At 35.8% G+C, this 12,198-nt stretch overlaps 1 protein-coding gene across 1 annotated transcript; it reads right to left on the reverse strand.

Annotated features, from left to right (window-relative positions):
• Positions 1-806: 806 nt before the first annotated feature.
• Positions 807-4,187, reverse strand: LOC124931128 (ras-related protein RABD2c). Its single transcript, XM_047471522.1, has 8 exons — positions 4,046-4,187; positions 2,934-3,006; positions 2,011-2,058; positions 1,866-1,913; positions 1,707-1,778; positions 1,434-1,589; positions 1,243-1,346; positions 807-909 (listed from the first exon to the last, which is right to left on the reverse strand). The coding sequence occupies exons 1-8, from the start codon at positions 4,057-4,059 to the stop codon at positions 816-818; spliced, it is 609 nt and encodes a 202-aa protein (XP_047327478.1). The 5' UTR covers positions 4,060-4,187; the 3' UTR covers positions 807-815.
• Positions 4,188-12,198: the final 8,011 nt, after the last annotated feature.

Below are 12,198 nucleotides of genomic sequence, written 5' to 3' on the forward strand. Positions count from 1 at the left end.
TTTTTTTGACACTAATTCCCTTTGATTTTAAATTATTTTTTTAACACCAAATTTCTGTCTCTATCATTAGTCATGTCAATATACCATTTGCAACCCAATTAAGTATTTTTCTCATTATATAATATTCTTACATTAATGCTTATAATACACTATCAACATGATCTTCTATAGACACATATTATTGATGTTTATGAATCTAGTTTAAACACACAATGATGTGAAAAAGTAGTTAATTGTTTAATAATATCATTGAACTTAAATTAAGTTTAAAAATATATATGTTTAGAAGTTGTTTTCTTCAATTTTACATGACATAATGACTTTACTTAAAATTTCAATCTTAGAAGAAATTATTTTATTTGTATCAAAGGGAACTAAATCCAATAATATTTGTATGGAAGAAGGAAATCCAATATACTCAATTGAATCCCCAATAATAAAAAGGGCTAGATATGGATCTAACTTGAAGACTTTTGTTATGTAAATCCAGATGTCATCACATTTGAAAACATGGGTTTCGAAGTTTCTCAGTCAGTTCTGGATTCAAACTTGGAAACAAAATTGTTTCCAAACGGAACCGTTCGAAGAAGAAGGTTTCGACATGTTAGGGAAAAAGCTTTTAAACCTACAATTACCAAAAAAAAAAAACAACAAAGATGCTACAATGGAAAGAATGGATGCTATAAAGGTGTGAAAAACACACCTTATAATGGAAAAAAAAAAATAAAGAGTTTTAAAGCCAAAAACACAATTGATGCAAAGAACTTGAGCAGTAAAGAAATTAACCAGATCAAATCGAAATTCAAATTATCACCTTAAGAAGAGCAGCAACCGGCTTTTTGGTTCATGGGTTGCCCTCGGATCTGTACTGTTGGAGGCCTAGCATTGTTCATAGGTTGGCTTGCCATCCTATAGTAAAATCGATCATAATAAATTAAAGCCTTTAACATTTTAAAATAGATTTACAACGATTCATTATTTAAAATCTTTTTTTCTTTTGAAACGTGTCAAGTAATGGTATAACTAGCGACCTTCTGCTTAGGAAACATACAGCTCCAACCTTTTGGGGGAAACAAAACTTGTTTTTGATGAAAAAGTGGATTATTTGAGTAATTTTTTTAGTAATGATTTGGATGATGGAATAATCAAATAATGATTCATCAAACAAGAAGGCCTCAGTTTGACACAAATTTAGGAATTTATTAACAAATTCGGATCTAGGTTGAGAAACAAAAGTGTTACCTATTCTTAATATCTCCGGTCATAGCCATGAAAGCCTGTTCTACATTGGTAGCGTTTTTGGCGCTAGCTTCCATGAAAGGGATTCCAATTTCATCTGCAAACTCCTTTATATATAAAAATGTAAAACTTAGTTCGACGGTTTTCAGCAAAATATTATTTCTTAGCATACAAATGAAGACTATGAGCATTACCTTTGCGGTTTCTGTGGACACAACCTTCTGAGATGTAAGATCACACTTATTTCCCACGAGAAGCTTGTTGACGTTACCACTTGCATACTTATCTATTTCATTTAGCCATTGTTTCACATTATTGAAGCTCTCTAGGTCTGTTACATCATAAACCACCTGTGGATACAAAAATTATACACAAAATGATGATTGTGATTTGATTCTCACTTGTCACTAGTGTTTTTTCTTCAGAACTCTCACAATGAAAAATAATGAGAATAGCTTATTACTCACAATGATGCCATGAGCTCCCCGATAGTAGCTGCTAGTAATCGTCCTAAAACGCTCTTGTCCAGCAGTGTCCCACTACAAGTTAAGTGGCATAATTATCGTATGAAACAGCTGATATTTAGTAACCACAAAAAGATTAAAACTGAAATATATACAACTTACAATCTGCAATTTAACAGTTTTGCCATCCTGCTCAACTGTGCGAATTTTCTGGAAGGCCAGAAAAAAATAAAACATTAGAGATGCTACAGTCTGAAGCTAATTGCTTGATCAAAGATATTATAATCATTATTGCAAAGACACTTACAAAATCAACTCCGATGGTACTAATGTAGCTCTCCAAATATGAATCATCCTGGTAAAGAAAGATAAGAACGTATAAGTTCATAGTATTTATTGATGGACTTGTGAACATTACGAATACAGGAAGAAAAAAAAGGTCATATGGTGCCTAAATATATGCATTATCAAGCGGATGCAAGCTTTAAGAAATGCTGTTTACAGTTGAATCTAGTGGGATATCTTGAAACTTAAGGGTGTTTTGATCAAACAGAAAATTAAGTGTTAGAATGTTCATGTGGATCTAATGACATCTAAGTAAAACTATTTTACCCTTATAATGACATGAGTTCATTAATTTTGAGGGTTAAAGTTGTAATTTGGACGGTGTTACAAGATTACCAAATCAAATCATTCATAGCCTACTGAATTAAGCCACATTTTATACTTTATATTTTTTAGCTTAATTCGTAATGAATCTAAATAATTAAGTAAAAATAAGTAACAATTATCAAATTAACTTAATTCAATTGTGTTATCAAACACCGCCTTAATCACAAAGTCTATAAATCTCCAGCTGTCTTTGAGTAAGACTGGTCCCTTGATTTGGAATCATGAAGCTGAGTTCTCAAGACATCATTATCAAACAAGCTACTGAACCAAACTTTTAATGCATATGTAAAACCAAAACGAGATTGTAGGAGAAGACTAGCTGGAAGCCAGTAGCTTGAGGCGTAAATATTCCATTCCAAAAATAGAAGAATAAGCAACATTTAAACATCAATAACTGTATGACTATTATAAAACAAAGTACACAAACTACTATGGAAAATATTTTCTACTCCTATTAAAAAGGTAAAAAAAGAGAGAAGAATCCATGTACAGAAATGTAACTTGTAAAATAAAGCAAAAGCTTCACCTTAAAAAGAAAAATTAGGTTGGATAACTTACAGCAAACCTCAGAAGCAGGCAGGATTTTCCAACTCCAGAATCTCCAATTAGCAAAAGCTTAAAAAGATAATCACTACAAGGAAAATAAAATAAACCATTCATGTCAAACGTATGACTTCAAAATAATATATTTTTACTACAGATAGACATAATTCTTTTTGCCTAGGATACCCAATTTAGAATACAGCATAATCAATTATCCACATCTAAAATAACTATGAAGATACTAAGAATTCCATTTCCAATTGAAAAGTCGTTGAGTGTAAAATTTCCAGCACTAACAATTGGGCACCTTCATAAAACTATAAGAACATAAAACTGAAAGGAGCAAAGGTCAGGACCCTTCATATTGATCTCAGGCATTTCGAAAATCTCAATTTGGAAACTCTTGAATTTTCTTAACCTCGCACCTTTTATTTTTTTTAATGTCTCATCCCCTGTTAGGACTCTAGAAGTGACTCATATGGTACATTATTCTCGCAGAATTCAAGAAACGAAATCATTGTGTCGGTTCTAATACCATTTGTTGATCCCCAGAGCCATGAATCCAAATCGCGTGTGAGAATATAGGAATGTAGCTATAGTCCATTAATCTCACAGTAGAGATTTTGACATGAATGTTCTGTATAGTCAGTCTCCTAATCCAATTGAACAGACAAGTATCTTAGTCAGGCCTCTGTTAATCTTAATCCAGATTGACTAAATGATAATCGAGGAATTTCAACTATCAATAATAGAAGTCTACCTCGACTCTTTTATTATGGGAATCCGACCTATTTTGCTAAGTAATAAGACATGATCTTAGTCTTACTTAAAAGCAAGAAATCCATGGCTATACTAACAACAAAGCGAGAATAGTAGGCAATCAATCGCCTTTGAGAAATGAAGATTTACAATTCAAACAATGTAGACGTTTAGACTACAGATTTGATCAATTCATGTAGACTTTCTATATCAACAACAGATCTACGTCAGAATCACATATAGGAACGCTAAAGAAACTACAGGATCTACGTCAGAATATTTTGGATCAAAATTGATGAGACAATAGTTATAATGAATTAAAATTCTCAAACAAGAGGATCAACTGATACCGATGAAGGAGTACTTACTACTCAGGATTCATGATTCAAAATCCAACGATACTGCAGAAACGAAGACTTTCTCGTTAGATTTCGCCGGCGTGTTCGTGCATGCGTGACCTAGAGAGAGAGAGAGGAGAGAGAAAGGCCTTGGAGCTCTTGAAGGAGAAGGACCTAAGACGCAGGGGAGATCAAGGAAAGAATGACGTCGCAAAATTCCTCGGTTTAATGACACGTGTAATTACAGTTGTGGCTTTTTCTTTAAGATAATATATAACCTCAAATTAGTATGTAGTAACTACTCTTAAATTTATTTTTTATTCAAACCATTTTAAATACAACTTAAGTTATAAACTAGTCTTAAATTTAGGAAAATTTGATCAAATAACCTTAAAGATAAGGTTATTTGATCTGATGGTAATTTGTTAATTTTATTGGCTCGGGGTGATTTTATTTTTTTTTAGACGATTTTGCCCTTGTCGCGAAACGCTAAGTGACGATATGTGAAATGTCCAGATTACCCTTACTATTTAATATAACCTCCGTACTTTTTTTTCATTTTTTTTCTTCTCCTTCTCTCTCTTCCCGCTCTTCTTCTCCTTCTCTCTAAACTCCGGCGGCGGCGAACTCGTCAGAGATCTCGGCGGCGACGGTTCGTTCGAAATCCACTATGAGCTCCACGACGAGCACGAGCACTGTTCCAATAGGTACGTGTATTATAAGCATGTTTTATTGATGTTCGGTTTCTGAGATTGATTAGGGTTTTCTTCCCGTTTCGCTAAGTGCCTAGTGATTCGCGAAGGCCTTCCCGTTTCGCTAAGTGCCTAACGATTCGCGAAGGCCTTTCCGTTTCGCGAATGCCTTTCCGTTTCGCTAAGTTCCTAGCGATTCGCGAAGTATTAATTATCCGTCTCTAAATCAAATCATGTTTTTTTATTGCAGCTGAAGTTTCGTTTTCTATAATGGAGAGTGGAAACTTGATGCTGATGGAATACTGTATTTTGATGCATCTTCAATCAAAACATTTGATCTACCCCAAAGTACTCGTTATGCTGAATTACTTGATATACTCTACGATAGATTTAATGTGCAGATATCAACATATGATTTAGTGCTCCAAGTGAAGTATGATATTCCGAATATCCGAAATCCCAAACCGGTTTTTATTAATAATGATGGTGATTTGAACACATATTTATCACGCTTGATTTTGGGTCGAACAGTGTCACCATTGTGTGTATCTGTAGTGGAGAAGTCAACATTTACTAAAGAAAAGATACCACTACTTACATACCCAACTCAAGAAAGTATACTACCACCACAACTTACTCAAAAAATTGTACCACCTGTTGTACCCTCGGAATTCTTTGTTGAAAGTCAAAATGAAGCCGGAGAAATCTCTTTGCCTCACATCCCACTTACTCAGGACTTGCATGTTAATAGTGGTGAAAAGGCATCAATACCTATACAACCAAGTACAAGAAGATCATCATTGGGTACACCAACTAGTGCAAGAAAGGCATCAATGGGTACACCAACTAGTGCAAGAAGATCATCAATGGGTACACCATCTAGTACAAGACGATCTTCAATGGGTACACCATCGACAGACCCGACAGACACATCACCGCCAGATCCCACATTTGCGATGGCATTAACTAGTGAAACCGTATTGGAAGTCGGTTCGTTGTTTGAAAATAAAAAAGAACTTCAACTTGCTCTATATAAATATGCGATGACCAATCATTTTGAATTCAAAGTGGAGAAGTCAAGAAAAAATCTTTGAGAACTCAAATGTTTGGATGAGACATGCAAGTGGAGCTTGCGGGTTGTGAAAGGTAAGTTTTCTAAGATGTTTGAGATCCGGAAATTTGAGCAACAACACTCATGCTCAGTTTTGTCGAGGCCCAAGAAAAAAATGCAAACACCAGAATGGGTTATTGGGCAGTGCGTGAAGAGCAAGTACATGGACCATCATCATAACCACTTGCCTAAGAAAATAATTGAAAACATGCAGACAACTTATGGGATATTTTTGAATTATAATAAGGCATGGAGGGCAAGGGAAAATGCTTTAATAGCTGTGCGAGGAACGATAGAGGATTCCTATGGAATACTGCCATCATACCTTTACATGTTGGAGAAGTGTAATCCTGGTACCATAACCGACATACAGACAGACGAGCTCGGCCACTTCAAGTATATGTTCATGTCCCTAGGCCTCTCAATTAGGGGTTTCAAATCCTTTTGTCGTCCTGTATTATGTGTTGATGCTAGTTTTCTTAAGCACAAGGTGGGTGGTCAATTATTGGTGGCTATTGCATTAGATGCGAATGAGCAACTATATCCTGTCGCATTCGGCGTTGTTGATTCAGAGAATAATAACTCCTGGACTTATTTCATGCAAAAACTGAGAGATGCAATTGGATTAGTTGATGATCTCGTCTTCGTATCCGACAGACACCCAAGCATCGCTAATGCCTTGTGTGCTGTTTTCCCAGAAGCAGACCACGGTGCGTGCACATATCACATAAAAATGAATATTGTGGCCAAATTCAAAAGTGATAAGTGTCATGCGGAGTTTGATTCGGCTTCAAGAGCGTACACTATCCACGAATTTAATCGGTGGTTTGACAAGATCAAGGTTAAAGATCACATGATTACTGCCTATTTGAAAGAAATTGGGTTCCAAAGATGGAGTAGAACATTTTTTCCCGGTAAGCGATACAATCAACTCACAAGCAATTATGCTGAGAGTTTCAATAGTCAGAGCAGGGAAGCCAGAAAGTATCCCATTTCAGAAATGGCTGAGTATTTAAGATTCACAATACAACATTGGTTTAACGATAAAAGAGAAAGAGCGTCAAATCACGAAGAAGTTTTATCTCCAAATTATGAGAAGGTGTTACGTGAGGGATTCGAGAAGGCCAGATTCTATACAGTTTAATCGCTTAACCGATTCGAGTTTTATGTGCATGACAATCAGTCCCATTTCAAAGTCAATTTGAAAGACATAAACTGCACTTGTAGAGTATTTGAAGTTTCGGGTCTTCCTTGTACGCATGCAATGGTTGCTGCCCATAGTCGGAATTTGGTTTCTTATGACTTCTGTTCAAGGTATTAATATTTAGTTCACGTGTTCATTCTATTTAACCAATTAATAATTCGTTATATTTTCCCTGCACACAGGTATTACACAACTGAGTGTTGGATAAATTCATATGCCGAGACATGTTATCCTCCTGGTGATGAAGAAAATTGGGATGTTCCTGAACATATCAAGCAACGTTCGTGTCTTAAACCAAATGTAAATGTTAAGAAAGGCAGACCACAAACAAAGCGTAGGTCATCCCAGGGTGAGGTCCGTAAGGTCCCGAGACGATGCAGCTCATGTGCTGGGCTAGGACATAATAGGGCAACATGCAAAGCAGTGATGCCTGCACCATCTACTGTAAGAGCTTCATCATCTAAGCAGCATGAGTCATCATCTCAACAAAATGAACCTTTAGCTTGATATATACTATGTTGTAATATATGTTGTTAATTGAACTATGGTACTGGTAAGATACTATGCGTAAGATACTATGTTGTTAATTCAGGTGTAAAGTTTATGTTGTATGTTGTAGTAGTAGTATATGAGTAGGTAAACGATGAGTAATAACTTAGCGAAACGATGAGTACTAACTTAGCGAAACGGGAGGTACTTAGCGAATCGCGAGGTACTTAGCGAAACGAAGAGTACTAACATAGCGAAACGATGACCCTAACTTAGCGAAACAAAGAGTCAATTCGATGTTATCTTTTTTGTACGTTGAAGGGTCAATTCAAGGGTTACACTTGTTTTTTACGTTGAAGGTTTTCTGCAATTCAAGTTCAAAATTTAATATACATTAGCGTACTCAAGGTTTACAATACATACATCAAAATAATTTATCATCCAACTGTATAAGCAAGTTTCTTCTTCAAGTTGACTGCTTCTTTAAGAATAGCTTCAGCCTTTCTCTTCCTGGTGGCCGGTTTGGGGGGATTGGGAGTACATTCTTCATGTTCACTTTCTTCATCTTCATCAAAATCATCTTTTATTACCTTCCCATCAGTAAATTCCTCAAAAAAATCATCAGTTGTCTCGTCGATTTGATCAAATTCCTCACCACTGTATAACCTCTTCTCCATGGAGGACTCTTCCATCTCAGTCACATCCGTGGTCTCATGGGCAGTCTTTACCTCGATCGAGGTGTTTTTCCTGCTGGAATGATAGAGTAACAACCTTGGGCGTAGAGGGTCATTAATCTGATTCCTTCTGGCGAATTTAGGGATAAAGTTTTCGATGACCTCATACGTCCACACTTGAAGTGTCAATGCGAACCCATATATGTTATATGCAAAAGGAGCATAAGGATCTTCAGCCTTCTCCTTCTTGTCAAAATATGAGGTACTGAGATGTTTCATGTTCTTGTTTAAACCCTTGAGGGTGGCTCTAAAGGTGACCTTCCCCCATGGATATTGGAGGAAAGTGTCATTGTCTTTCACCATGTTGAGTATTTTTGGAAATATAACTCTTTTTGGGTCAAATGTGAATAGGTACTGGCAAATCAGGCATACCAGCCCCATCTTGAATGGATCTTCCTTGTCTTTGCATTTGAAAAAAGCTTTCTCCAAGTCACACATTTTCACACTCATGCTCCCTTTAAAATATTTCACCGAGAGAGGTGGACAACAACGCAATTTTTCTTGGTTCAACTCAGGAAAAATGCCGAAACCTAGGCCGGTAACCAACGCATACTCCTTCATACCAAATACAAGTTTTTACCCATTCACCATGAAAGTTATCTCCTTGGAGTTTGAGCTTAACCTCCTCATCAACATATGATGTACAATAGTTCCTTAGAACTGCAAGAGGGGGGCTGTGAATAATGATCTGAACTGGGTATTGTACACGCTCTCCAAAAGATCCATTTCCTCGAACTTATTAACAATCTTCTTCAGGGTGAGGGCACTTTTCCACGAAATTCGACCAGGAAACTCAGTAATTGTTGTTTCTGCCATCTACAAAAGGAACAACATCATCAAAAATGTAAGAACAAACACATACACCATAAGTACTTAGCGAATCGGGAGGTACTTAGCGAATCAGGAGGTACTTAGCGATTCGCTAGGTACTTAGCGATTCGCTAGGTACTTAGCGAATCCCTGGGTACTTAGCGAATCAGGAGTTACTTAGCGAATCGAGAGGTACCTAGCGAAACCGTTAACTGAACATAAGACAACATTAACCATACATAACTAATCAGAAACAAACAATAAAACTTAACATGCAAAAACCCTAAACAAAAAAATCTGAAACAAAGACCTAAACTTAACATGCAAAGACCAAAATCCATAAACAAAAAACCAGAAAATGATCGGCCACCACTAGGTATTTAGCAAATGGCTAGGTACTTAGCGAATCGGGAGGTATTTAGCGAATCGGAAGGTACCTAGCGAAACCCTAATGGCGAAAAAATATACTGAACAGAAGAAACAAAAATGGACCACACGTTTCATAAACTAATAAAAATAACGAAAAAAACAAAGAAACACTTAACATGCATTTACACTTAACATGCAAAAACCGAAACTCATGAACAAAAAAGCAGAAAATGATCGGCATGGAGAAGAATGAACAAACCTTAATGACAAACGAGAAGAAAGCAGAAATGATCGGCCTTGACAAGATTCAGTGAAGAGACAATGGGTTAGAGAGAGAGAGTCGGGCGGTTGAAATGAAATGTTCTGAAATTTTTGAATATATAAGGTATAGCGCATGTGCGTACGCGCGTCTCTTCAACTTCCGTAGCGAGTCGGGAGGTACTTAGCGAATCGGGAGGTACTTAGCGAATCGGGAGGCACTTAGCGAATCGGGAGGTACTTAGCGAATCGCGAGATACTTAGCGAATCGCGAGGTACTTAGCGAATCGAGAGGTGCTTAGCGAATCGGGAGGTACTTAGCGAATCGCGAGGTACTTAGCGAATCGCGAGGTCAACGAGCTCCAGCTAAGAGAGGATGGTTTGAATACGTTTTCGCTACTATATTTGTTTAATAACGAAATCGAATTCAAACCATTCTCCTAGTTGGAGCTCGTAGTACTTAGCGAATCGTCAAGTACAAAAAAATTTATTGGTTTCATAGGTAATCTATCTCGTTTGACAAGGTATCAACAACAAAGTCATGGTTTTGAAGAGAACCTGTGTTAGTAAAATAAACCTTATAATTTTACATGGAAACATTTAGATTCTTCAGAAAAAGACTTTGAAGAAGCTATCATTGAACTCCAGATAAGAGAAAATTGTTTGAAATTTATTTCTTTAGCTTAATGACTAACGAAATCAAAGTCAGCCAATCTTTGCTTATCTGGAGGTCAATGATAGATTCTTCAAAGACATTTTCTGAAGAATCTAAATGTTTCCATTAATGTAAAATTATAAGGTTTATTTTACTAACACAGGTTCTCTTCATAACCATGAAGTGATGTAGATACCTTGTCAAATGAAGTTCATGATTAACTATAAATAACAAAAAATCTTGACACTTAGCGAATCGCGAGGTACTACTTAGCGAAACGGTAAGTCCGTAGCGAAATGGTAAGTCCGTAGCGAAACGGTAAGTCCGTAGCGAAACGGTAAGTCCGTAGCGAAATGGTAAGTCCGTAGCGAAACGGTAAGCAGATCTGAAATGGAAACACATACGCTTTTATCAGAGATTTTCTGCAAATATGAACAAATAACAAATAATAACCTAACGAAATGCTCAAACATGAACCAATATGAACCATATAACAAATAAGAATCAACAAATACGACCAAATATGAACCAGAACGAAATATGAAAAGGTTTTTGAAATGAAGAAAATGTAACATGAACATAACTGTTTATCAGATCTGAAATGAACATCTACCTCGACTACCTGCATACCCTAAACCCTAGAATCGGAAACATGCATGCAAAATAGATTTAGGGTTAGATCTTGTAAATCCGCAATAGATAAAAACATAAATGAATTAGTTAGGTTAGAAGATTTTGTAAATCTGCATGCAAAACATAAATGAAACTCCGTCGCCGCCGGTCGCTGTCGTCGTCGCCGGCCGCCGTGAAGTGAAGGAGAGAACTGGAGAAGAGAGAGAAAGAAAAATAAGGAAATGAAAATATTTGAGTATTTATACAAACCCCTAATCCACTTCGCGAAACGCTAAGTGACTTAGCGTTTCGCGACAAGGGCAAAATCGTATAAAAAAATAGAGCACCACGAGCGCAAAAAAATAACAAATTACCATCAGATCAAATAACCTCATCTTTGAGGTTATTTGATCAAATTTCCCTAAATTTAATTCTTATTAAAAATAATTTATTTTTATTTTTTGGGTTAAGTTATGAACTAGTTTTAAATTTGATTTTTACTTCAAAATATTTTAAATTATAGGTAATAGTGAATAGAATTGAATCGATTTTATAAATAAATTTAAATATGGTCCTATTAAACCGGACATACCCATATATCATATATTATATATATATATATATATAAAATGATGCTTAATTTTGAAAGTGACCAGATTGCCGGGTCGAGAGCTGTGGTTAATTTGGATATATATGTGAGAGTAAATAGATATTTGGGTTGGATTCTGGGTTGACCTGCCCATGAACTTAAAACCGTAACCTAACAAAACAAGTATAACTTTTTAACCAACTAGACTAATAACACTTTATATTTTAAATTGAACACCAAATATGATGAACGCGAGACATTTTTAACTAACTAATATATATATAATGATGCTTAATTTTGAAAGTATCCGGATTGTCGGGTCGAGAGTTATGGTTAATTTGGATATATATGTGAGAGTAAATGGATATTTGAGTTGGAGTTTGGGTTGACTCGCCCATAAACTTAAAACGATTAAAAATAAAAATGTTAATAGGTATGTTTCAAACTCGCAACCTAACAAAGCAAGTACAACTCTTTAACCAACTAAGCTAATAACATTTTATATTTTAAATTGAACACGAAATTTGATGAACGCGGGACGTTGTAACAATATATTTTTATCCGTGTGCATCGCACAAGATCTTTCTAGTATATACAATTTTAGTTAATCACAACATATTAAGATAAATTTAAAAAGACTTTATATTCCATCGTTACTTT

Source organism: Impatiens glandulifera, chromosome 3 (assembly GCF_907164915.1).
Source record: "Impatiens glandulifera chromosome 3, dImpGla2.1, whole genome shotgun sequence".
NCBI classification, from domain to species: domain Eukaryota; kingdom Viridiplantae; phylum Streptophyta; class Magnoliopsida; order Ericales; family Balsaminaceae; genus Impatiens; species Impatiens glandulifera.

What these genes read in the sequence shown, in the direction of transcription:
- LOC124931128 (XM_047471522.1), bottom strand. An exon ending in TGTCCACAGAAACCGCAAAG is followed by an intron (nt 1,347 to 1,433) that starts GTAATGCTCATA and finishes TTATATATAAAG; the next exon opens with GAGTTTGCAGATGAAATTGG. An exon ending in ACCGGAGATATTAAGAATAG is followed by an intron (nt 910 to 1,242) that starts GTAACACTTTTG and finishes ATTTTACTATAG; the next exon opens with GATGGCAAGCCAACCTATGA.